This window comes from Leucopleurus acutus (genome assembly GCF_964270905.1).
Source record: "Leucopleurus acutus genome assembly, chromosome: 16".
Classification (NCBI taxonomy): domain Eukaryota; kingdom Metazoa; phylum Chordata; class Mammalia; order Artiodactyla; family Delphinidae; genus Leucopleurus; species Leucopleurus acutus.
The window spans coordinates 5,134,909-5,162,625 of NC_139158.1; the positions used below are offsets into that span (position 1 = coordinate 5,134,909).

Genomic DNA, 27,717 nt, shown 5'->3' on the forward strand with positions numbered 1-27,717 from the left:
ACCACCATCATTTCTCATGTGAATTATTCTAATATCAGAATGGGTTCCCTGATCCCTTCATGTAAAGTAACAATCTCCCACGTCCCCTCCCTGCTTTATTTTTCCACATTGCTTATCACCGTCCAAGGTACCATATATTTATTAATTTGCCTGTGGTCCGTCTCCTGCGCGAGAATGTAAGCTGTGAATGCAGGGGCTTTGTTCTCTCCACTTCTGTACTCCCCGAACCTGTGGCAGTGCCTGTTCTGTAGAAGATGCTGGGTAAACACTTGCTGAATGAATCGATGTGTTGGGTGGGGCTTACTGGTGGGTAGACTTCACAGTCTGGTGATGGAACAGCTGTTTCCATAAGAGACACCTTGTCCCCAGAACTCTTCTAATTATCTATAGGTCTCTTGACTTGGGCTGGACACCTGAGTGTCTGGAAGCACCTAGTTATATGGGGTTTATTTTTCTGTATAATATAAAGACAGTATCAGAGGAGCATTATCAGATAGGAAGCCCTAGGTAATCTTGCCTTGATGTTCCATAGACCCTTGTCCAGTTCAGTATTGTAAGCAGTTTCTGGCTTAGTTATTAAGGTAGTACTTTATTATGGAGAATTTTGAACATAAACAAAGTAGACGGAAAAGTGTAATGAATTCTCTGTACCCCTCCCCCAGTCCAGCCATCCCTATGGCCAGTCCAACTGCATCTGTACCACCGTCTGCTTCCTCTAAAGAGAGAACTTTTAAAGACATGGCCAGAGAATATGTGTCAATTATATTGGCAAGACTTTCAATTAGACCTTAGGAAGCTGGAAAGGTTCTGAGACCATAGACTCTATCAAAGTGTTGTAGGAAATATTAAGAAACAGGTAGACATGTTTATCTAGGATGTTTGGGGTCTGCCCTGCCTGGGAAGTAAGGAGCACACATCTAGGTCATCTGTCCTTTCCTTTTTGGCTGTATTTTGCAGGAAGTGTACCGGCTAAGTGTTGTGAATACAATACTGCCATTGACTTGCCTGCACGATGCTAGAGATTTCAATGGGAAGTTGTATGGAAAGACAGAATGTCCTTTTCCCCAGACATTAGTGGTGCACTGAAGTGGCCAGTTGTGGGGGAAGAAGCCCTGGGAAACTGGCCCAGGGTTTCTACTTCTGGGACCAGATCCTGCCTGTTCATCAGCTGGCTTCCTGGACCACAGGGAGGTCCTGATTCAGAACTGTTACAAACATCTGGCACTGTGGATGACTCCACACCTTAACTATGCCAACAACCTAATTAAGATTCTAGTTCATAAAATATGATCCCTGCCGTCATTTTCCTGGGGTGTGGGCCCAGGGTAGTCTGGCAGAGGTCATCTAAACCTGACATTCCTTTGGCCAAACTGTGACATTCCTTTGGCCAAGCTCACGTGAGATGAGCTCTTTTGTGGTAGTCTCCATCCTAGTTAGTGATTTTAAAATTGGAATAAAATGAGCCTCTGATAACAGCTTTTAATGGACACAGCTGAGAGAAACAGCGACTTCATCTAAAATGATCTCATTCACCGGTATTCAGTCAGCGCTCAAAGTATATAACCTTTCTGCAGGTGTGAGAGAACAGTGCGGCTGGCTGACCTTGGAAATTGTTTCTGAACAAGAAGAGCACTTCACTGGTTAGCACACAGCATGGTTTGTTTTTCTAGGCTGTTGATGTCCTGGCTTAGGGGTCTTTGTGGAATCTCTGATTCATCAGCTAGATCATCAACGCACTATTTACTGTTCCCTGCGGTTGGGTATATTTAGTGCTGTGCTTCATTTTCCCTTCCTAATATTAGAATTCATCAGGGAGATTCTAGAGTGTTTAATGTTATTATAAATAGGTGTATTGTTAAATTAAGAGACAAGGAAAACAGTGACTGAGGATTCTGTGCACAGGAAACCTTTATGATAGATGGGTTTGTAATTTTGAGGTGTTAAATAAAAATGTGTGATTTGCAATGATTGTCTGAATCTTTTTCCTTGAGTAGTATGATTCATTTGACTGGTCTCCCAGATGTAGAGCTGCTTGTCAGGATGTTGGAAAAGGAAGGTGGACTTGTTGGTCCTACACTTAAAAAAAAAAAAAAAAAGCCTGGGCTTGATGTCTGGCACTGGTTTGGAAGATTGCTGGTCCTTAGCTTCTCTGAGTTCTGCCAGGTTTCCTTTGTCTAGTCAGCCCAGTGGGCACCAGCTTTAATTGTCAAGTAGACACATAAATCTCCTGCGCATTTCCTGAGGGTGAGGGTGGAGAACAGAAGGGTTAGGTACGTATCTGACCCTCGCTTTAACTGCTGTAGAGCCCGTTCCCATTTTCAAACCACTGCATCCTGGGAAGCCAGGGAGGAAGGCTGCGTATACTTGTCTCTGGTGCCAGCAAGAGTGGATCCCCTACCAGTGGGGGTGGTGTTCCGAAATTAATAAATTTTCAGTGTTCAGGGCTGAGCTCAGCCACCCTCCAACTTTAGAAGGTAACTGACTGTATTTGGAGATCAGGCCTTTGAAGATGTGAATATGTTAAAATAAGGCCATTAGCTCTTTCGTTGCTAATCCAATATGACTGTTGTCCTTACAAGAAGAGGAAATGTGAACACAAAGAGACATCAGGGATGCTCGCTCAGAGGAGGACACAGCGAGAAGATGGTCATCTGGGGGCTTCCCTGGTGGTGCAGTGGTTGAGAGTCTGCCTGCTAATGCAGGGGACACGGGTTTGAGCCCTGGTCTGGGAGGATCCCACATGCCGCGGAGCAACTGGGCCCGTGAGCCACAACCACTGAGCCTGCGCGTCTGGAGCCTGTGCTCTGCAACAAGAGAGGCTGCGGCAGTGAGAGGCCCGCGCACCGCGATGAAGAGTGGCCCCCGCTCGCCACAACTAGAGAAAGCCCTCGCACAGAAACGAAGACCCAACACAGCCAAAAATAAATAAATTAATTAATTATTTTTAAAAAAGAAGAATTAATTAATTTTTCTTTTTTTTTTTTGCGGTACGCAGGCCTCTCACTGTTGTGGCCTCTCCCATTGCGGAGCACAGGCTCCGGACGCGCAGGCTCAGCGGCCATGGCTCACGGGCCCAGCCACTCCGCAGCATGTGGGATCTTCCCGTACCGGGGCACGAACCCATGTCCCCTGCACCAACAGGCGGACTCTCAACCACTGCGCCACCAGGGAAGCCCTAATTAATTATTTAAAAAAAAAGAAGCCAAGGCCTCAGAAGGAACCAACCGTGCCGACCCCTGGGTCTTGGACTTCCAGCCTCCAGATTGTGAGACAGATTTCTGTTGTTGAAGCTGCACAGTGTCTGGTGTCTGGTTATGGTGGCCCGAGCAGACTAATACGCAGGTTTAGACTCGTGTCTTAGAAGGCATCTGTTAAGATTCCCTGTTACTTGGGGTACCGACAATGGAGGCTCCTTGTGCAGCACCATCGGGGGCCCGTGGAGGAGAGGGTGCCTTTGGATCCTCTCTGCCGGCGTGGGGTGAAACCACTCTGACGGCTTCCAGTGAGATGAGACTGTGCAAAGAGCATGGCGTGTGGAAATAAATACCCACTATCACAGGAGAATGTAAGCTGGGGGAAACCCACTCTTTAAGAAAACTTATTTTTTAAAGAAAACAACTTAAGAGTTACACTGCTAAACATGAATTGCAAAATGGGCAAGTAAAGAGTGTTTGTGGGAGTTGTGTGCAACCTGGGGAACGAGTGATAAGCCATGACTGGGGCAAGGGAGGGACACCCCAGTGCCGTGGACATAGGGTGATTAGTGATGGGGGAGAATCTTTGCTGAGTAAGAGCATAAAATTACTGAAGGAATGCTACTTTTTGGTCTTATTTGTTTGACCCTGAAAGCATGTGTTTATCCTGTTAACCAGTAGATTAATGATGGATTTCTGGTGGGGGAGAAAGTGAACTTGAAGACTGAGGTCACAGAGAATCCATCTGGAAGGACTGGGAGAGGTCCGTCGTCGCTCCAGGTGGAGAGCTGGGGCGAGTGATGAGGGTGCAGAGCGAAGAGGTGAACGGGGGCTGGAGGACCAGGGATGCTGTAAGGCTTGTTAAGGGGTTTGGACTTTCGGCTGACAACCATGGGAAGCCCCTGGTACAGAAGTCAAGACGTGGAAGGATGGAGCCACTTCTCCCTGTGTCCCCTTCTCCTGGTCTCCCTCCCCGTAGGTGCCCACTGTTGCCTGCTGGTGACGTTGTGTACACACTGTTGCGACCTGTTCTGTTTGTTTCTGGTTTTTTTTTTTCTTGTTTTCATTTAAACATATATCCTGGAGATGGGTTAAATCGTATCCCCCTCCCGGATTCATATATTGAAGTCCTAACCTCTTATAACTCAGAGTGTGATCTTATTTGGAGACAGGGTCTTTACAGAGGTTATGAAGTTAAAATGAGGTCATTAGGAGGGCTGTGATTCAACATGACTGTGTCCTTATAAAAAGGGTAAATTTGGACACAGAGATAGGCATAGAGGGAAGGTGATGTGAAGATTCCCAGGGAGAAGACAGACCTGGGACAGATCTGTCTCTCACAGCCCTCAGAGGAAACAGCCCTGCTTCATCTTGGACTTGTAGCCTCTAGAAGTGTCCATACCAGTTCGTACTTTGTTACAGCATTTCTAGCAAACTATGACACACAGATTGTAAATTGTTATATCTGCTTTTTTTTCCTATTTAAACTTTTTATTTAATGGATGTGAAGAAATTATTTAATAAATGGAAAACTTCAAACATACACCAGACTAGACAGAGGCTATAATGAATTTCCACGAACGTACCTTTCACCCACCCATTGACTCGGCTTGGGGCCATCTTTTTTCATAATACCCCCATCAGTTTCTCTACCCTCATACTATTCTGAACCAAATTCCAGTCATTGTTAAATAGGTCACTATCTCTGAGAGATAAAGACAACTTTTAAAAACAGAGCCATTATCACTGTCTCCTAGGAGAACTAGATCATGCTTCCCTAATATGGTCAATTGTCAGTGTTCAGATTTCCAATCGTCTCAATGCCATAATTTTTTTAAGGTTTTTGAATCATGATTCAAATTAACACCTGTACATTGCAGTTGGTTGGTCTTTTAAAATCTCTTTTAGTTCCTTCTCCATCTCTTTCTCTCTCCTTGTAATTCATTAGGGTTTTCTCCTTGAGAGTTTTTCCTAGCCTAAACTTTGCTGATTATGTTCTTCTTGTGAAATTTAATATGTTCCACTATTCTCTTTATTTCCTGTTAATTGGTATTTAGATCTAGAGGCTTGGTCAGATGCAGGTTTGATACTTTGTTACTATTGGATTGTTTGTTTTGGGTAGTACTGTGTAGTGGGTGGTGGTGTGTCTTTCCATCTGGAGGCAGGTAATGTCAGGTTGTCTGTCTTTTTGCATTATTAGCTATCGATACAAATGTCCTGTCATGAAATATTTTTCTTTTGGGTTTTTTTTTTTTAAACAGCTATTTAAGAATGTAAGCACTATTCTTAGCCGGCACGCCATACCAAAACCAACAGCAGGCAGTCTTTCCCCACAGGCCATTGTTTCCTGAGCCCTGTTCTAGGGTCTATATATCTTGGACATAAGAGGAAATATCTATTTGGTCTTTGTCCCCTCTTCTGGCACGGAGCTCCTGAAACCCTTGGAATTTCCTGAGTGATGGGGTGACAGGAGCACCTCTTGTTATTAATAACAAGCGCCTTCCAACCACACCCGAATTTATGCTATTGAAGTGACTCTTGGCCCCTAAGTACCTTCAGGATGGGGGCCGGTGGCCAGAGGAACCAACCATGTGATTGAAGGGTTTGAAGTTTCAGTCTCACCCTTTACGACTTGAACCACTGGCTAACCAGATAGTAAATATGGGGAAATTTTCTTTGTAAACTGATATCAGTATATCAGCTGGTAACCAAACAGGGAATGACAAAGTTAGAATATCAGCGTTTTGCAATCCCTCATGGATCTAGACATTGATCATCATTTCTTTTTATCTGTGAACCTTTAAAATTTTTAATTTAATCTGAAAAAGGATTCACAGGTGACTCTTCAGTTAATTACGCATGTGCTCAAGTTCTAATCATGGTTCTAGGCAGGGATTTATAATGGTTGAATTAATAATCGGATAGCACTCCTCACTTACTCTGCGTCATTACTGAGAAATTGTGTTCCCCAGATTACCTGTTGATAAAACAGATAAGATGCACCTACCTCTCAGAGTTTCTTAGGTTTTCTGCTTATTAAATCAAGTGCTAGGTATCTATTAAAATGGTTTGGAAACTAAAATGAAAACTCATAGACTGTACCTTGGAGATACCATGTGTTTTTGCATCGGTGTCTTGGGGAGGTGTACGAAGTACCCCAAACCTCTAATTATCCTTGTTCTCAGTTTGTAATCTGTGAGGCAGCCTCAGTGTGCGGAGACACTCCTCTCATTATTGATGTTTTTCTGTAGGCGATGATTGGTTTGACTTAACACGTCTCTGAATGCTGCAGACTTGAGAGTGTCAAAAGAAAACTGTCTTTCTTCATAGTTTCCGGCTGTCGCAATCAGGAACCTTCCAGGGTCCTGGGTTGTAGTTTGACCACTGGGGCCACGGGGATTTTAGTGTAGTTCCTCAGGTCTAGAATTTACTTCCTCTCTGAGGTTTATGCAAACCCATCTCACCTTCCAGCCTATAGGAGGCTGGTTTGATTTCTTCATTTTATACAAGTTTTTCTTTTTTGTATGGAAGTGTTCCTCTGTTGGTATACAGTTTTGTTGTTGTTTTTTTTTAAAAGAATAGGACTTTGGGCTGATCGAAAGAAAAATACAGTAAATGAAATAGTTTCTAGGAATGGTAAAACTGTAAAAATGTCTACTAGAGGCTATCTAGTAAATATCTCAGGTAGTGATTTAGAATCTTTTCAGTGGGCCTGGTAGACATTGAGGTGGAGTAGACTTGTATGCCTTGAGGAAATCTGAGTCCAGGAGAGCAGAGGCCCCTGCAGTGTCTTAACAGAAATAAATACGTTATCAAGGTCAGGCAAAACTCCACATAACTAGTTATTTTTAACACGGGTATGACTTTTCATGCCTGCCTGATGACTCACAGAAGACAGTTTTATGGATCAGTTATTGCGCTGGCCCTCAGGCAGTTTTGATCAAATTTTATGATAGGGTGTGACGATAAATTATAGATGAAAAGAGAGAAAAAAGTTGTTTACTATTCATCCTCTGGAGTTTGGAGAAGTATGAACTGTCTTAATTACAGTGAGAGGTTTCCTTTGAAGCACTTAGGCTGTTTTTAAATGTTAAAAACAATGAGGCAAATCGATGTGGTATCAAGGGACTTGTACCCAGCACCCCTGAACCCAGAGTCTGGCCTAGCCGCTTTCCCACCTCGTGTCCTTAGGCACATCGGTGTCCTCGTCTGTGACATGGAGCTGGCGTTGTGACGATCAAATGAAATAATACTATATTTTAATCTCAAATCTCAGATATGACCGATAATGACACACCCTTATTTTTGTGCCATTAAGAAAGAAGAGGGCTTCCCTGGTGGCGCAGTGGTTGAGAGTCCGCCTGCCGATGCAGGGGACACGGGTCCGTGCCCCGGTCCGGGAAGATCCCACATGCCGCGGAGCGTCTGGGCCCGTGAGCCATGGCCGCTGAGCCTGCGCGTCCGGAGCCTGTGCTCCGCAACGGGAGAGGCCACAACAGTGAGAGGCCCACGTACCACAAAAAAAAAAAAAAAAAAGAAAGAAGAAATGCTGCCAATGAAAACAGCTTTCTTTCGAGTGTAAGATAGCCCTGAAATTTAGAGATCTTAAAATGCAGTGGGCAAACCTCATCTTAAAAATCAGTAAAATAGGGCTTCCCTGGTGGCGCAGTGGTTAAGAATCCGCCTGCCAATGCAGGGGACACGGGTTCGAGCCCTGGTCCGGGAAGATCCCACATGCCGCGGAGCAACTAAGCCCGTGCGCCACAACTACTGAACCTGTGTTCTAGAGCCGGGAACCTAGCTACTGAGCCTGCGTGCCTCGAGCCCAGACTCTGCAACAAAGAGAAGCCACTGCAACAAAGAGTAGCCCCCACTCACCGCAACTAGAGAAAGCCTGTGCGCAGCAACGAAGACCCGACGTGGCCAAAAATAAACAAATAAATAAGTAAATAAATTTATTTTAAAAAATCAGTAAAATACAGTGTATGAAAGTGCTTTGCCACATAAGCCTCAGGAGTCGTATTTAATCCTTATTATATGAGTCAGGGGGAGTGAAACAGAGTTATAAGAAAATACCAGTGGGCAGCACAGGCCGAGCTGAGTATTGGTTCTAGAAGGTCGGCTCTCAGTGGCTCAGGCTCCTTGCTTCGCTTAGCTTTCCAGATGGACACCGGTGTCCCTAGTCAGGGAATTCTGCGTTCTTCTGTGTTCATGTGTGGATTTCCCTCTGTGTTCGATTTTGTGGGTTTAGAGCTTGCAGGTGCTTGACAACCTTTGGTCAATGGCATTATTTTTAAGAAGGAAGGCTGCAGCGGAGTCCGACCCCCTCGTGACAAAGCAGGTTCCAGCAGTGCTCATTCTCAGATAGACTTGTGTTATTGGAAAGGAATTCATTCCTGCTTTGCACTTGACGTGCTGACTCCTTTAGGCTTCTCTGCTCTTCACTAAAGAAGAGCATTTTATGTTCAAGAATGTGTTTCACTCACATAAGAGTTTGGTTAGTTTTTGCTTTCTTCAGGTACTGTGATCTCATTTAAGAAAAATGGTGGCATCGTTCCTTAACTTGTCTCCAGGCCTCCTTGCTTGGTGCCTCTGAACATGTAATTAGCCGTTGGTGGGGATTTTAAGGAAAAGTTTATTTCTGACTTTACTGTGATAATCATTTCACAATATATATGTATATGAAATTATCATGTCGTACACCTTAAACTTACACCGTGTTATATGTTAGTTATATCTCAAAGCAGGAGAGAAAGAAGAAAAGTGTATTTCTTAGTAAAACGCTGGTAGGTAAGACTTAACAATTTGCTCTAACAAAAAAAGGTTCAAACTAGCCCTAGTTGAATAAGATGCTTTCCAGATAACTAAATCTTTGCTGAAAGTAAGCAGAGAGAATCTTTCTGGTCTAGACAGGGGTTGCAGACTTTTTCTGTCAATGGCTCACATGCAGTGTCTATTACAAATTCTTCCCCCCCCCCCCCCGAAACAGCCCTTTAAAGATGTAAAAATCATCCTTAGCTGCCCCCGCTCCCGCAAGCAAAAAGTGGTCACAGGCTGTAGTTTCCAGGTTCCTTATTGTGACAGGAGCTCCTTGGAGAAGTGGCTGATTCTAAAGCCGGAGGAGGGAAAATATAAGAGGAGCCTGGAGCTTCGCATAGCATCAGAGAGTGAGGAAGTATAGGAGGAAAAAAGTAAAGGATGGGGCATGTCTGAAGGACCCAGGAGTCAACTTGAAACAGCTCCCAGGGGCCAAAGCTCGAACAATTTGAGCCACAAAGAAATGAGAATAATGGATTATAACCCAAAGAATAAAATAAATATCTTATGAGTTCATAACTTTGTATATGACTGAATAAATAAGTGTGGGAGGAGGGACAAGTCTTCCGTACAGAAGCGTACCAAGTGGTAAATGTAGAAGGAATAAGGGAAATAGAAGAATCACCACTAGAACATCACAGTATTCATTGCTGCAGGGAAGACGCACGACTCCAGTGAAAACTATGGTGTAAAGCTTCCCGGAGACCCGGGGTGTGTGAAGAGCCTCAGAGTGTATCCCCGGGTGTCAGTTACTGTAGCCCTTTTAACCTGTGTCTACACATCCTGGGACACTCCTCCCTCCGGGAAGTACAGCTTAATTCCCTTACCCGTGCGTGTTCCCTGGACTTTGTGACCCTCTTCTGAAGAGAGGCGTATGCGAAGGGAAAAGGGTAACTTCACTGTGGTCAAACCTGGCAGAAACCCCCTGGGCCAAGGGATCCAGTTTCACATCACTGGTAATGATTGTGCCAACATCACATGCCCCAGATACGATGTCATGAGAAGGACCTTTCACCATGTGGTGTTCTAGATTCTTCCCAGATATCTGTAACCTCAGTCCAGTCATGAGAAAACATCAGGCAACCCCATTTGAGGGACATTCTACAAAATAACTGACCAGTACTCTTCAAGAGTGTTGGAGCTATGAAACACGGACAGAGAGACATCAGAGATCGGAGGAGACTAAGTGGACATGATGAGTAAATGCAACATTGGTGGCCTGGATTGAATCCTGGAAAAGAAAAACGGTGTTGATGGAAAAACTGGTAAAATCCAAATAAAGTCAGAAGTTCAATTAGTGTTGATAGTATTGTACCAGTGTTACTGTTTTAGCTTTGATAAGTACACTATGTAAGATGCTAATGTTAGCGGAAGCGAGGTGAAGGGTATATGAGGACTGTCTGCACTGTCTCTGCAACTCTTCTGTAAATCTGAAGTTGTTTCAAAATCAGAAGTTTTTAAGATTTTTTTTTTGATTTGTACCAATTTAAAAGTCTTTATTGAATTTGTTACAATATTGCTTCTGGTCTCGAGGCATGCGGGATCTTAGCTCCCTGACTAGGGATTGAACCCACACCCCCTGCATTGGAAGGTGAAGTCTTAACCACTGGACCGCCAGGGAAGTCCCCAAATCAGAAGTTTTTTTAAAAAAACCCTCTAACTTCTTATCCTGGGTTGGTCATCAGCTTTATCTGGAGCATTTGAGCATTATTTTATTAACTCTTGGTCCCGTTTGTATCTGGCAGAAAATATATTGATTCACTTATTAAAGCTGATTTTGGAATGCGCATGTTAATATTGTTTATTTCTCTTTCCAGGGGAGGCACCTGCTGCAGAAATTTCCTCATCTTTTGTGGTCCTGTCTGTGTGCAGTTTAATGATATTAATAGTGTTAATTGTAAACTGTGTATCCTGCTGTAAGGACCCAGAAATAGACTTTAAGGTGAGCACAGGTGGTAGGAACATGTAAAGTCATCCTCTGATACATTTACCAATAGAACGGCTGTATATCACAGTCCCTTGGGTGCAGGAGTCGGCAAATTTTTTTCTGTAGGGGCCAGATAGTAAATATTAAAGTTAAATAAAGAGCTATTGTAAATAGTAAACACTGTGGGCCATACAGTCTCTGTCATGGCTACTCAGCTCTCAGCTCGGCCGTTGTAGCCACGTGAGCCACAGACAGCATGGGAACAGGTGGTCACCGCTGTGTGCCAGTGAAATCTCGTGTACAGAATAAAGTAGGTGGTCTGGATTTGGCTCACTGGCTGCAGGTGCTGGCCCTGCCTCAGAGCATCATTGACAGTAGCCACTTGGCTGTTTTAATTTAAGTTTTGTCAAGTGAGGAATAAGGAATGATGATTGAATTCACTTGCTATAAGGCCTGTAAGGAGAAGCAGGCTGGTTTTGATTTTTTTCCAAACTATGTGCTGGTGAATTTGTGGTTGTTGAGATCATTGAGGCCAGTGTGTTTTGTGTGTGAGGAAGAGCATCTTTCAGTTTACCTCGAGCCCTGAGTTCCCTAAGGAGGAGAAAAGAAGGGTGCCAGTTGTAAAGCTTGCCCAGGGTGGAGGGTGGAGGTGGGGGAGGTGATAATATAGAAGGATTGTTGTCGTAGCTGCTGAGGATGGGTGGAGTCTGCCAGAAACCAGCTGGGATATCCCCTCTAGAACTTACCGCTGGCATGTGTTAGGGCTCAGTGAAGACTTATTAAAAAGGAGTACATAAAAGAAGGGAAAAAAAGGACTGTGCACATGCAGAGGAAATGGTCTTTAATATAGAGCTTTACCAACTGGACTAGGGCTGTCCCAGGAGTCCTGAGGACTGTGGTTCAAATCAGGGGAAAACCTTTTTCGTGGATGTGTGGACCTTATTTCTCGAGCCTCACACCTGTTTATGTCGTGTGTTCCCTTTACCTTGGGTCTGGTGGCAGCTCTGAGGAGAGAAGATGTGCTGTCCCTTTGGCTGGACACCAGTGTTATACACACATAGGATGGAGGCTGGAGGACTGGGGTGGGCGTCTGGGGGGAAAGGCTCATGAGCACAGGTCATTTTCTTTAGAAGATTTCACCCCAGACATGGAGGACATGAGCGCCTAGGCCCTTGGATCAGTGCAGACACTTCTGTGGGAACCCAGCGACTGCGCCGCATGGGGCCACAGAGGTGGGCAGAGAATCCGTGTCTTGACTGTCAGTCTTGCTGAGGGACTTTGCACAGACCCCTGGCCCTTTGGGGACGAAGATAAAGCCTGATCAGTGTTTCTGAAAATGAAAGCCAGTTTCTCTCTCACATCACGATACCTCATTCTTGCCTCGAATTGTTCTAACCCCCCTGACGCTTAGTGTGGACACAGGGCATTTATGATGACTCAGATTCAGGGAGGGTGTGTTTTTATCGGGCTTCCCCAGGTGATTCTGATGCAGGCGGCTCAGGGACCACACCGTACAGAGGATCCTCTCCAGCTTCCAGACTGTAACTGTAGAAGAGTGTCACCATCTATCATTCGTGGGTTTCCTTTAGACTTAGAAGTGTGGCGTTTCAGAACTAAATGGTCCCTGGGAAGTCATTTACAGGCCAAGAAGCTGCAGTCTTTTACAAGTGACCTGGTCTTCTCTCACAGCCCCGTTGTTGTTGTTATTGTTGTTATACTGTTGTTGTTGTTATTTTTATTGTTGTTGTTGTACTGTATTACTTCTGTGAACCTTTAGAATCCTCTGCTGCCTAATGGTATATCCTGCTGCTGCCAAGGTTAGGAGTGATGGATAAAGTCTTTTTTTAATGAGAGAACCTTTAGGAATGTCTGAAGGGGAAATTGGGCAAAGCTGTTGTGTTTAGAGGTGACCTCACAGATTGAAGTGTCCTGCTCTCCCCTCCCCCGATACAAATAGTGATAGTGTCCTAATGCGTTTGACAACGTGTATGACATACATAAGAATATGTCCTCTTGCATGCATGTGAGAGCATAAATGTTGTATCAGAGAAATCCACCCTTGCAACCTTCAGCTTCTCCCTTGCATGGGGGCGGGTGGAGTAGAGGGAGGTCGTAGAAAAGGGAGCTGTGTAGACGAGTGAAAACAGTCTCGTTCAGCTTCTGTCATGGCTCCTGGTGGGGTAATGCTCCTTAATTATCTGAATGAAAGACCTTGATAATCATCTGTATCTATGTTAAATTAACATGGACACCAAGGTAGGCCCAGCTCACTGGAATGATGATAGGAAGAGTCAGGATAGCTTTCTGCTGGACAGAGTCACTTAAAAGGTTTCCACAGCGTTATTGGTGCAGCCTCAATATTAAAGTTGCCATCTTTAGAAAGCTGGATGTTCTTAGAATGTTTATTGCACTTACGTGATACAGAGTTTAGTACTGACCTTCCTGGTTCAGATCTTGATAGTTTTGTTACCCAGTTTAATAATTTATCCATTATTACTCTTTCCAGAGAAATAGGACTCGCTTACAAATATCTTTCCTGAGTCTTTTAACTATCTTTATTTTGATTGAAATCACACAGCAACTAGAAGTACATATACAATTGAAAAATAAATGTTTTGATTCAATATGCAGAGAGATTTGTGAAAGTGAATAATAGTAATAAAAAGAATACCTTAAACTATAGTAACTTAAACATAAAATTTTGAAACTGGAAGATTATTTCCCTTTTAAGTTCCAGGGTCATTTTAGAAAACTTTGCATTTAACTTCAAGTTATCAGTTTAAAAATTACATAAAATATGTATAATTTATTTTCAGATCTTATTTATTCTGCTATTTTGAGTTGGAGAACACAATTACACATGCTTTTTACCTGAAGTCAGCACAAATTGGAAAAAAAAATTATGGCAGTGTGTTCCAAATGAGTGAATAAATGTTCATATCTTAAATGTTAGCAGATGTTTTTGGTATTTACTCTCAAGCTGATTTATATTAGATATAACATTGCTCGTCCTTTATTTTAGGAATTTGAAGATAATTTTGATGATGAGATTGATTTCACACCACCAGCAGAAGATACTCCCTCTGTTCAATCCCCAGCAGAAGTTTTCACACTTTCAGTACCAAATATTTCACTACCAGCTCCATCACAATTCCAGCCTTCTGTAGGTAAGACCTTCTTCCATCCTGATGTCATGTTTCCATGAATAATTTCTGAGAAGTGAGAAAGGGAGCCTTACTACTAATCATAAAAAAATTGGACTGCCTGTCTCCTCTGCTTGCTAATTTTTCTTCCTTCTGCTCTCTGGTGAAGCTGAATTCTAGTGGTCAGGCCCATTGCGTTCCTTCAAAAGCTGAGTCCTTTCCTTTTGGACCTTGGCTCTGGCATAAGAGTAAATTGGTCTCCTCGATTCTTCAAAATGGAATACTCTGACAGAGGCTCCTGGCCTCTGTGTTGGTAGGCAGGCTTCTCTGCCAGTTCTCAACACTGCCTGTCTGGCTGAGTAGGACACTGCTGTTTTCTACTGGGATGTCCTGCGTTTGGGGAGGAGGGGTAATTTGGATATTACTTTTCATGCTAAGATAGAAGATAGAGGTTTGACTAGATGTTAATTAATTTCTTATTATAAAATAGAGTATCACTAGTGGTTCAATAATTAGGGATTTCTAATACTGCTGAGAAGGTTCTTTAAGTCTTTGTAGGTACCAAGCCTGCCTTGGTACTGCACACACAGTGGTGTATGTTTAGGGCAGTATAAACTGAACAGTTGATTAATATTGCTATAGGCTATATTTTAAAAAAAGCTAGCTAAAACATGACACAGCTGGTGTGTTTCATACAAAATATTTATATGTGGTGTGAGGTAATGATCCAGGTTAATTCTACAGGTGGATGACTAGTTGTCCCAGCAACAAGTTTTGAGGAGACGGTTCTTCCCGCCTTGAATTGTCTTGGCACCCTTGTTGAAAATCAGTTGACCATATTCGTTTAGGTTGATTTCTGGACTTTCAGTTGTATTCCATTGATCTATATGTCTATCCTTATGCCAGTACCACACCGTTTTGATTATTATAGCATTGTAGTAAGATTTGAAATTGGGAAGTATGTGTCTTCCAACTTTTTTTTTTTCTAGATTGTTTTGGCTATTCTGAGTCCCTTGCAATTCTATATGAATTTTAGGATCAGTTTTTCCATTTCTGCAAGACAGGCCACTGGAATTTGTATGTGTGTGTGTGTGTGTGTGTGTGTGTGTATGTGGGCGTGTGTGCACCCATGCATGCATATCATTTGATTCCCTTCTCATTCCCTTTTGTGTATATTTTTTATACTTTAAAAAAGTGATTATAATGGGATTACAATTACCTTAAATTTATAACAACTGAGTTTGAATTTATAACAACTGAATTTATATTCACCAACATATAAAACCTGTTCCTTCCCTTTATGTTGACACACATTACAGCTTTATACATTGTGTGCCCATTAACATAGATTTATTGTTGACCCTTGAACAACGAGGGGGTTAAGGGTGCTGACCCACACCCCACACAACCACACACCCCCAGCCCTGCACACAGTCGAAAATCTGTGTATAACTTTATAGTGGGCCTTCTGTATCCATGTTTCTGCATCCAACTGTGGATTGTGTAGTGCTATAGTATTTATTGAAAAAAATCTACATTTAAGTGGACCTGTGCAGTTCAAACCTGTGTTGCTCAAGGGTCAACTATACAGTTTTTTAATGTGTTTGTCTTTTAAGTCATATAATAAATAAAAAAGGAGCTACACACAAAAATACAATAATACTGGCTTTTATTTTACCTGTGTAGTTACCAGAAATCTTTATTTCCTCATATGACTTCTAGTTACTCTTTAATGTCCTTTTATTTTAGCCTGAAGGACTCCCTTCAGCATTTCCTATAGGGCAGGTGTACTGGCAGCAAACTCCCTAAACTTGTTTATCTGGGAATGTCTTAATTTCTCCTTCATTTTTAGAGGACAGTTTTGCTAGGTATAGAATTCTTGGTTGATGGTACTGTTCTTTAGCACTTTATATGTGCCATCCCACTGCTTTCTGGCCTCCATGGTTTCTAATGAGACATGGAATTGTTATTCTTATTGAAGATCCCTTGAATGTGATGACTTGTTCTGTCTTGCTGCTTTCAAAATTCTCTATCTTTGGTTTTTGATAGTTTGATTATAATGTGTCTTGGTGTGGATCTCTGAGTTTATCTTACTTGGACTTTGTTGAACTTCTTAGATGTATAGATTCATGTTTCTCATAGATTTGAGACATTTTTTACCATTATATCTTCAAGTATTCTTTCTGCTTCCTTTTCTCCCTCATCCTCTGGGGCTCTCATTATATGTATGTTGGTCCACTTGATGGTATCCCATAAGTCCCTTAGACTTCATTCATTAATGTTTTCATTCTTTTTTCTTCCTCCTCCTCAGATCGGATAATTTCATTTGACCTCCCTTCAGGTTTACTGATTATTCTGTCTGCTCAAATCTGTTGTTGAAACCCTCTTGTGATTTTTTTTTTTTTTTTTTTTTTGGTTATTGCACTTTCAGCTCCAAAATTCTATTTGGCTCCTTTTAATAATTTCTATCACTTTATTGGTCTTCTCTATTTATTGGGATATCATTCTCTCAGTTTCCTTTGGTTCTTTGTCTGTGGTTTCCTTTAGCCCTTTCAGCATGTTTAAGACAGTTGATTTAAGGTCTTGTCCAGTAAGGCCAATGTCTGTTTTCTCAGGGACACTTTCTTTTAAATATCTTTTGTACCAGTGCATGTAGCATTCTTTATTGTTTTTTATTTGGTTTGTAATTTTTTGTTGAAAACTGGACATTTTGAATAATAAAAAAAAAAGAAGAAAATAGAAAGGAAACAAATGACAGATGCTGTCTAGGTCCCGGCAGACTGGCTCTGTGTTGGGGCAGGTCCTCAGCCTGGCCACTGACAGCTCTGCCTTAGCCTTCACTTCCTGCTTTGCTGAGCATGAGACTTGCCAGAGGTGAAGCCTCTGTTCTTCTTGGGCCTCTTCTGAGTGTGTGTGCTTCCCTGGGCATGCAAGTGGCTCTCTAAGTTTCCCTGTTTGTGTAATAATAGCTTTTTTTTAAAAAGCCCATATCCCCCCAAACCCCCCAAATTTCACTGGGCTTTTCTGCTAAAGCTCCAGCCTGTCTGTTATTGCCTCAGTTGGGTTTTTCTATTTGCCCCGGGCAGCAGCACCTTGTCCACTTGGCTTTCGTTGTTTCTGAGGCACGTGAAGCCTCTCCATCCTGATAGAGCCCAAGTTAGGTGGAACAAGGGGCACCACTGCAGCAGGCCTTCCGGGAAACCCCAGTCAGATCAGAAAGAAGCACAGTTTCTGGGGAAGAAGGTCACTGTGCTCCCTCTGGAACCAGCACCCACTCTGGCACATGGGTCATCTTTAAGATGTGCTGCAAGAGAGGTAGGACATGAGTAAATTAAAGGCCACAAAGCAAGTCTGCCTGTTTCAGTGGCCTTCCTCCTGGTTCTCTTTGGTTGCTATAAACCTTTTCCACCCTCCAGAGTTCTGATAAGGTTGATGCTTACAGTTTTTTGACAAGATTTTCAGTGTTTCTAGGGAGGGATAGCCCCGGAGGTCCCTACTTCGCCATAAAAGTAAGGACTGAGTAAAGGCCAGTGAGGTGGTGGTGACTGGTGGTGACTGGTGGTTATAGTAGGGTAGTTGGTCAGAGGATTCCGTGCAAGAGCTTAAAGTCAGGGCAGGATACTCATTCACAAATACTGTCAGTTTTAAAATTTGAGACCGTTTTGGCATTATTAGTTTGAGAGAGATGTTTTATGTATTTATTTCTACCTTTATTATCACAAACATTAAATTTATGTTAGTGTTTGTACTTTATAGGTTATATATTAATATTTATTTCAGTTAAATACTTATCTTTAGTTTTCAATGTTCTTTTTTCTACAGAAGGTTTGAAGTCTCAAGTTGCCCGCCACAGTCTAAACTATATACAGGAAATTGGAAATGGCTGGTTTGGAAAGGTAAAGTTTGTTCGCTTTCATTTTTTGCCCTCCTACTTATACTGTTTAGAATTTAAAGCTAATTAAGACTTGTGTTACGTGACATTCCGCATACTGTCTACGCACTATGGTCCCAATTGAATTTCTCCATTGGTCCCTGAACCCATGTGGAAGTGTGAGCGTCAGCATTCCTGGGTGTGTGAGTTTTTCCAAGAAGGTCTTTTATTTCTATATCAGAGACTTTTCTAGTTGTTGGCAGACAACGGTAAAAAGGGAAAAAAGATGGGAATTTTAGAAGCTTTTTGTCCTCCTCAAATTATTTGTTTCTTCTTTCTTCTCCCCCTTCCCTTATGACACTTAAACCACTTTATAATAGATGGGTAGCATGGTTATAATGAAAACCATTGTGAAGAACTGTTGTGTTTCTCGTAGCCTGTCAAGTGACCTATAATAACACACTTTGTTGATCTTTATACCACAGAAGGAATGATCTTTTTTATAACAACTGTTTCTATGATGGAGCAATCATTCTTTGTAAAAGGGTGTAACTGAGTGATCTTTGTAAAAGGGTGTAACTGAGCATCATAAGTAGGGCAGTCACGACCAGAAGATGTATTTGCTCTGTAGTCAACCATCTCATGCTTCTGTCTTTCCGATAAGAGTTGTTTGTCCTGTATCTTTCATGTCGTCCAAACTTTATTAGTTACCGGATCTTCTGAGCCATTTAGCAAAACCTATTATGTGTTAGACGTTGTTCTTGGTGCTGGGAGTATGATGTGGAGGAAGATGGTAAAGTCCTGGCCTGTGGAGTCCTGGGAATGTAGCAGCAAACAAGATGGAACCCTTGCCCTGACAAAGCTGAAATTTCTAGTTGGGGCTGGGGGGTGATCAGACAGTAAACAGTCAATGGTAGGAGACAGGCTCAGAGAGGGGTAGGGGAGCCAGGGGACATGAGGTATTTCCTGCATTTCGAGACTTTGACTTTTCCTCAGAGGGGGCTAGGAAGGTGCTCCAGGATCTGGGGATGAGTGACATCACCTGGCTTACAGGTTGCGAGGATCGCCATGTTGTAGAGGGCCACGGGGAAGCAGGGAAATTGGTAAGAAGGCTGCCGCAATTGTCTAGGGAGAGTTGCAGGCAGGCTTGGACCTGGATGATAGCATGGAGAGGTCGAGGTTCCAACAGGAAGCACACAGGACTTGGGATGGAGCAGATACGGAGTCTGGAGAGGGAAAGAAGTTAAGGATGACGGCTTATGGCCCGATTGGCAAGAAGCATGGAGTTGCTGTGATCTGAGATGGGAAAGACTAGGGAGAAGCAGACGTGGAGGAGGAAGATGGGTTCACTTTTGGATACATCAGGGGTGAGATGGCTCTCAGATGTGCAAATGGAAATACCATGTAGGCAGCTGGAAATGCAAATTGAGAGCTCAAGACAGAGATATAAACTTGGGAGAACTCAGTATAGAGGTGGTACTTGAGGCTAGATGAAATCACCGAGAATGCTAACACAGAGGAGAGGGGGAGGCACAAGGACCGAGCCCTGAGGCCCTGCAGCGGGGAGGTCAGCACAGTCAGGGAGACCTGTGAGGGAGACAGAGAGTCAGCCAGTGAGTAGGAGAGGGCACAGGAGAGAGGAGCATTATTCTGAAGGTCTGAGGAGGAGCTCCAGAAGATGAATTGCAGTAGATGCTGCGGACACACTGAGCAAGTTGAAGGCTGGGAGAATTAGGGCCCAGCAGCATGCAGTCCATGGTATCCTCAAAAGATTCAGTGCTCGTGACCTCAAAAGGGCCATGTCACATCCTCACGTGTGGTGGGTTCCAGGGAGAAACTGGAGATAGCACATTTAGACAACTCTGTTGAGGAGTTTTAATCTAAAAGGGAACAGAGAAATGATGAGCTGTTTGGGCTCGTCCAAGGGCGAAGGGAAGGTTTTTTGATTTTTTTTTTATAGTATATGCTGCTATTTTAGCACGTTTATATGGGAGGGGGGACTGATACTGTGGGAGGGGGTGTAAGCGTAGGAGGGATCCACAGCATTATCGTAGGACTTGGCTTAGGCCCAGGGACAGTTTCTCTCCTGAAATGGGAGCAGAAACAGGATGTGTACACAGGTGCAGGTGGATTTGGTGTTAAAATGAGCAGGTTCACTTTTGATCATTTTACGCAGTAAATAGGAGGCCCGTTTGAAATGCAGGAGTGAAAAGATGTTCGTGAAGTTTGAGCAGAAGGAGAATGTGGGAAAGTATATCAACTGGGGAAATGGGGGTGGTGGTGAGCAGCGCTGAGGACCCTCACAGATTTAAAGTGAGACCACTCATCATGGCTTTTTTCTACTTTTGATGCTTTTTATTGTAGGCAAGTAGATGGATTTAAGCAACACCGAGGCTTGGCTGAGCTAATAGACCTCAGCGAGAGGGCGCAGGGGTGATGGGAGTGAGGGGTCGTGGGCTCTAAGCTGCAGTCAGGACAGGAGGGTGGAAAAGCGGGATCATTAGTGGATTGGGGGGCAAGTTGTGCACTTGTTGGATTAGACTGTTGAAGTAAGTGAGCTGGAAATCGAAGGACGGGTAGAGAAGTTAAAATTCAAGGTTTTGGACATAACATAATTACTAGCTAGGTCTAGACCCCTGGGAGTGTTTGCTGAGATGGGCTCATAGGAAAGATGAGCGGGAGTGAGGTCAGAGAACTGAGAGGTCCCGGTGTTGAGTGCATAGTCCCTGCATACGTTGCCCTCCAAGGATGACAACAGTGCTGGCTACAGAGAGAGAGAGACAGTGAGCCAGATCATTGCCTGGTCCCCTAGTTATTCTCCCCTCTTTGCAAATCAACACCATGGACGTGTTAGGCTTGTTATATCTGTGCAAACTCGTTATTTGAAACAGAGAATATGGCTTAGTTAATTATCAGAGTTTCCTGTTCTATGCATTTTTCTGCCCTTATATTCCTAATATAACATTAAATTCTGTTCAGGTTCTTATTCTCTATTTTCAGGGCATTAAAATTAATCTGTTTTGTAAAAATATAAAAAACCTATTTTAAAAGGAAGCCTTTTAGTTTTGACCATTCTCAAATTAGATAAAAATCTTTACTTCATCATCATTTTCATCTTAAATATTGTATTTTGGAGTGCCTTTGTATTGTCCTATATTAATACTTAATATATCGCTTGTAGCTTGTTCTTATTTTCATTCACATTTTGTGTTCTGTTAATTTCAGTGGAGTGTTTTTTCCCTGTGTTTTGACTGAAGCTTTAGTACAAGATAAAGACCTGGAATAACTGGCATGCCATGGATTTTTAAAGCTATAATGCAATGATAGTTTGTACACTGGCTGTTTGTCAGTTTATTTTGTGCTATGTGAAGTAGACATAACAAAATAACACAACTCAGTTGACGTGTTTTTGAGAAATATTTGGGTTATATTTGAACCAAACTAATAAATCACTCTTCTGTAATGTCATTGGCAATTTCTGTTAAAGTATAAAACATTTTTAAGTAAATAGAAAAGAAGTACATATAAATATATGAATGTTGTAAACATCTGATGACTGTTTTAAAACTTAAGGAAAATATTTTAGCTTTCCAAGCTTTTCGTGAGGTAGAATTTAAAATAATAGAAAGCCATCTGACTGTTGCTTAATTTGTTTTCCTGTATTCCATTTCCTGGTAAGTGTAACATACTTCTTTATCATGTTGATGGAAGTGAAGTGAAAAACTATTCTTTGGTTTTAGGTGCTCCTTGGAGAGATCTACACGGGCACTAGTGTAGTGAGAGTAATAGTGAAGGAGCTAAAAGCAAGTGCGAGCCCAAAGGAACACGATACTTTTTTGAAAAATGGAGAACCATACTAGTAAGTAAACCATAATAAATGTTTTGTAAACGTGGTCTGTGGTCTGTTGAAAATCAGGTGTTTAAAACGCCTCTGGGATTTCTGCTTGTAAAATACAAAATTTAAATAAGATCCAGAGTCTCATAGCATAAGACCCAAAGTGTCCAGGTTTCAGCTGAAATCACTGATCTTTCCAAGAACCAAGAGAACTCAGCTAAGTAAGAAAAGACAACAGATGGTGGGAATGTAATTTGGTGCAGTCACTATGGAAAACAGTATGGAGATTCCTCAAAAAACTAGACGTAGAGTTGCCAAATGGTCCAGCAATCCCACCCCCAGACAAAACTCTAATTTCAAAGAGATACATGCACCCCTCTGTTCATAGCAGCACTATTCACAATAGCCAAGACATAGAAACAACCTAAATGTCCATCGACAGAGAAATGGATAAAGAAGATGTGGTACATTATATATAATGGAATACTACTCAGCCATAAAAAAGAATGAAATAATGCCATTTGCAGCAACATGGATGAACCTAGAGATTATCAAACTAAGTGAAGTAAGTCAGACAGAGAAAGACAAATATCATATGATATCACTTATATGTGGAAGCTAAAATATGACACAAATGAACTTGTTTACATAACAGAAACAGACTCACAGATATAGAGATTAGGCCTGTGGTTACCAAGTGGGAGGGGGGCCAGGGTAGGGATAGACTGGGAGTTTGGGATTAGCAGATGCACACTGTTATATATAGAATGGATGAACAACAAGGTCCTACTGTTACAGCACAGGGAACTATATTCAGTATCCTGTGATAAACCATAATGTAAAAGAATATGAAAAAGAATACATTTACAACTGAATCACTTTGCTGTACAGTACAAATTAGCACAACATTGTAAATCAACTATACTTCAATAAAATAAACACACACAAAAAATAGAAAAGACAACAGATACCAACACCAAGATGACAGAGATGTTAGGATTATCTCACAAGGATTTTAAAGCAGCTGTTGTAAAAATGCTTCAATGAGCAATAAATTATAGTACCCTGGGACTTCCCTGGTGGCATAGTTGTTAAGAATCCGCCTGCCAGTGCAGGGGACACGGGTTTGAGCCCTGGTCTGGGAAGATCCCACATGCCATGGAGCAACTAAGCCTATGTGCCACAACTACTGAAGCCCACATGCCTAGAGTCTGTGCTCTGCAACAAGAGAAGCCACCGCAGTGAGAAGCCCATGCACTGCAACAAAGAGTAGCCCCCCGTTCGCCGCAACTAGAGAAAGCCTGTGTGCAGCAATGAAGACCCAACATAGCCAAAAATAAAATAAATAAATAAATTTATATTTAAAAGAATTATAGTACCCTTGAAACAAATGAAGAAAACAAAGTTTCAGCAAAGACGTAGACTACATAAGGAAGACCAAAGCGGACTTTAGAACTGAAAAATATAATAATCAAAGTAAAAACTCAGTGGATGAGTTCAACAGCAGAATGGAGAGGACAGAGGAAAAAATCAGTGAAGTTGAAGATAAAACAATAAATATCACGCAGTTCAAACAACAGAAAGAAAATATGCTTAAAAAAATGAAAAGTGCCTCAGGGACTTGGGGGACTTGAACAAAAGATCAAGACATCCCAGATTGAAAGGAGACAGAAAGTGGATAGAAAAAGTATTTGAAGAAATATTAACTGGAAAATGTTCCACATTTTGAAAAGACAAACCTACAGATTCGTAAGTTGATCAAATCTCAAACAGGATAAACCCAAAGAAATTCATGTCAACACACATCATAATCAAACTTCTGAAAATGAAACACAAAAAAATCTCAAAAGCCGGGAGAAGGAAACACCACCTCACCTGTAGGGGGGTTACACTGAAAAGAGGACAAGTCTCAAATCAATAACCTAAGCTCATACTTTAAAGGACCAAAAAAAGAGGAGCAAATGAACTCAAAGCAAACAGAAGGAGTAGATATTAAAGATAAGAGCAGAGGTCGATAAAATTGAAAACAGTAGATAAAAATCATTGAAACATAAAGTTGGCTCTTTGGAAAGATAATAAAATTGACAATCCTCTAACAAGACTGACAGAGAATAAAAGAGAAGACACAGATTTCTAATATCAGGAATGAAAGAGACCCTACAGACATCAAAAGGATAATAAGGGACAAACAGCTCTACGTATATATATATTTGACAACTTAGATGAAATGAACCAATTACTCAAAAAGCACAAACCACCACGACTCACCCAATATGAAATAGGTTATTTGAATAGACCTATGATCATTGAAGAAATGGAGTTTGCAACTTAAAAACTCTCAAAAAGAGTCCCCAGGCTTAGACAGTTTGACCAGAGCATTCTACAAAACGACTAAAGATGAATTAATGCCAGTTCTACACAATATTTTCTAGAAAATAAGAGGGAACACTTCCTAACTCATTTTATGAAGCCAGTATTACCCCGATACCAAAACCTGACAAAGTGCAAAAAGGAAAACTGTAGACCAATATCTGTCATCGATGTTGATGCAGAAATTCTAACCAAAATATTAGCAAATATATAAAAAGTTATATATCATGACCAATTGGAATTTATTCCAGGAATGCTAGTCTGATTCAGTATTTGAAAATCAGTCAGTGTAATCCACCATAATTACTGGGTAAAGAAGAAACATCACATGATCCTGTCAGTTGATGGAGAAAAACGTTTGACAAAACTCCACACTAATTCATGATAAAAACTCTTTGAAAACTAGAATTAGATGAGAATCTCCACTTATTAAAGAACATCTACAAAAAATCTACATCTAGCATCATACTTAATGGTGAAAGACTGAATGCTTTTATCCCTAAGATCAAGAAAGACGTAGATGTTCGCTCTCATCCCTGCTATTCAATAAGAGCCAGAAGTTCTAACTAGCTCAATAAGGGCAAGAAAAGGAAACATTCAGAAGCCTGTAGATCAGAAAGAAAGACCTAAGTGTCTGTGTTTATATGCAGAAAATGTTTATGCAGAAAATCCCAAGTAATCTCCGAAAAAAAAAAAATCCCCTAGAACTAGTAAGAGAGAATTCAGCAAGGTTGCAGGATGCATGGTCAACATACAAAAGTCAGTTTTATTTCTGTGTACTATCAGTGAACAATGTGGAAACCAACTTTTAAATAAAATAACTTTTATATTCACTCAAAAACAAAAAAGAAATACTTAAGTACATGTACAGGACTTGTATGCTGAAAACTATAGAAACTGATGAAAGAAATCAAGGTCTAAATAAACGAAGAGACATACCATATTCATGGGTTGGAAGATTCGTGAAGATGTCCGTTCTTCCCAGTCAGATTCCTGCAATTCCTATCAAAATCCCAGCAAGATTTTAAAAACCTATATACAAGATTATTCTAAAATTATATATAAAGGCAAAAGTAGGATAGCCAAAACAATTATGAAAAATAAGAATAAAAATTGGAGGAATCATTTGACTCAATTTCAAGACCTTATATAGCTACATAATTAGGACAGTGTTTTTGGCAGAGAGATAGACAAAACTCAACAGTAAAAAACAAAAATAAACAAAAGACATCAAGTGACACCAAAGAGGATCTATGGATAGCAATGAAAAGATCAACATCATTAGCTAGGGTAATTACGATCATGTTGAGAGACCACTTCACAAGTATTAGGAAAGCTAAAATAAAATAGCAACAATACCAGATGCTGGTGAGGATGTGGAGAAACTGGATCTCTCACACATTGCTGGTGGGAATGTAAAATGGTACAGCCACTTTGGAAAATAGTTTGAGAGTTTGTTAAAAAACTAAACATACGCTTACCACTGTATGTATTAGTCAACGTACTCCAGAGAAACAGAGCCGGTAGAATCTGTAGATGGATGGATGGATGGATGGATGGATGGATGGATGGATGGATAGATGGATAGATGGATGGATGGTTAGAGGGATGGATGGATAGAGAGGTAGAGAGAGAGATAGATGGATGGATGGATGGATGGATGGATGGATGGAGAGATAGATAGATGGATGGATGGATAGCGAGAGAGAGAGAGATGGATAGATAGGTAATTTATTTTAGGGAAATGGCTCATGCAGTTATGGAGACTGGCAAGTCTGCAGGGTGGACCAGCAGGCTGGAGACCCAGAGCAGAACCACTGTTCAGTTCATGTCCAAAGGCCATCTGCTGGCAGAATTCCTTCTTCACTGGGTGAGGCTAGTCTTTGTTCTTTGGACAAAGCCCACCCACATTTTGGAGCACTGTCTGCTCTTACTGAAAGTCCACTGATTTAAATGATGATCTCATCCAAAAACACCCTCACAGAAGTGTCCAGAATAGTGTTTGACCAAATATCTGCACTGTGGCTCAGCCAGGTTGATGGAGAATTAACCGTCACATCTTGTAACCCAGCTGTTGCTCTCCTAGGCATCTATCACATAGAAACGAAAACTTACTTCCGTGCAAAATCTCTTGTGTGATTATTTATGGCGGCTTTATTTATAGTAGCCTCAAACTGGAAAAACTAAAATGCCCTCTATAGGTGACCGGTTAAACAAACTATGGTCCATCCAGCCATGGAATCCTGCTCAGTAGTAGAAGGGAAGGGACTGCTGATGCAGGCAGTGACTCGGGTAATCTGGAGGGCATTGTGTTGAGTGAAAAAAATCAATCTCAGAAGGCCACATACTGTGTGATTTCACTTACATAGTATTCTCAAAATGAGAACATTATAGAAAAGGAGACCAGATTCGTGGTTGCCAGGGCTGAGGAATGGTTGGGGGCGGCGGCAGTGTGACTATAAAGGGGTAGCAGAAAGGGGTAGCATGGGAGGTCTTCGTGGTGGGGGGCAGTTCTGCATTTCTGTTGAGTGGTGGTTGCACAAATCCACACATGTTGATAACAGGACTTGCAAGCCACACACACACCGCACCCTAGTGTCAGGGCCCTAGTTTGGGGATTGCACTGATTGTGTCAGGTGTCACCAGTGGGGAAAACTGGGTGAAGGGGACATGGGACCTCTTTGCACTATCTTTGCAACTTACTCTTAATTCATTATTGCTTCAGAATAAAGTTTTGAAGTTTAAAAAACCATTTTGGCATATCTTTTTTTTTAACTTTGTTTTAGACAAAATATTTTCCAAAAAGAGTTTGTGTACTGTGATTTATGAAAATAGTATATAAGCTAGATAGCCTAAGAGGTAAACTGAGTATTTTATTATGTGGATTGAAAGTGCTCATGGAATATAGTTTGCCTTCTTTTAAACGATGCTTCAAAATGATATCTATAAAGTTAAATTACTAAAGTTAAAGATTCTTATGTTAGGAGATGTTTTAATTTGTGAAAATGTTCGCCTGATTGGCTTTGAATTACTTAATCATTACATGACTTAGAATACATCTGTTAAATAGAATCTTAATTGTGCTCTTTTCAGTTGATTATATTTAAATCGTTAAGAATGTTAAATTTGCGGTTACTGTTTGAACAATTTTACTAGCCTGCTCCCTCATGAACAATACTATGACTTTTATTTTTACCAGTATTCTTCAACATCCAAATATTCTTCAGTGTGTTGGACAGTGTGTAGAAGCAATCCCCTATCTTCTGGTGTTTGAGTTCTGTGACTTGGTAAGTTTTCAGTAGAAATTCAAAGTCAAGTATTCAGAAGTTTTTACCAAAGTGTTTTTGACAGATAGAAATGATGGATGAGGGACTGCTTTCACTTCTGTCCCAGGTAGTTAATTCCAAAGAAAAATTATTAATAAACTTGATATATTAGCTTTCCGTGGGTTATATTATAGTAACCCCCCCAAATCTCAGTGGCTGATAAGAGCAAAGTGATTCTCATTGGCTCTGGGTCAGCTTCAGCTCTGTTCCAGGCTATGTTCACCTCTACCCCAG

General features: G+C 41.6%; 1 protein-coding gene across 1 annotated transcript in view; it reads left to right on the forward strand.

Annotated features, from left to right (window-relative positions):
* LMTK2 (lemur tyrosine kinase 2) overlaps positions 1–27,717 on the forward strand; it is an 82,071-nt gene that overhangs the window by 16,989 nt on the left and 37,365 nt on the right. The window contains exons 2-6 of the mRNA XM_082856694.1: positions 10,829–10,953; positions 13,961–14,105; positions 17,904–17,977; positions 21,693–21,811; positions 27,357–27,444. Of these exons, the coding sequence (XP_082712820.1) occupies positions 10,829–10,953; positions 13,961–14,105; positions 17,904–17,977; positions 21,693–21,811; positions 27,357–27,444 (551 nt within the window). The remainder of the gene's footprint in view (positions 1–10,828; positions 10,954–13,960; positions 14,106–17,903; positions 17,978–21,692; positions 21,812–27,356; positions 27,445–27,717) is intronic.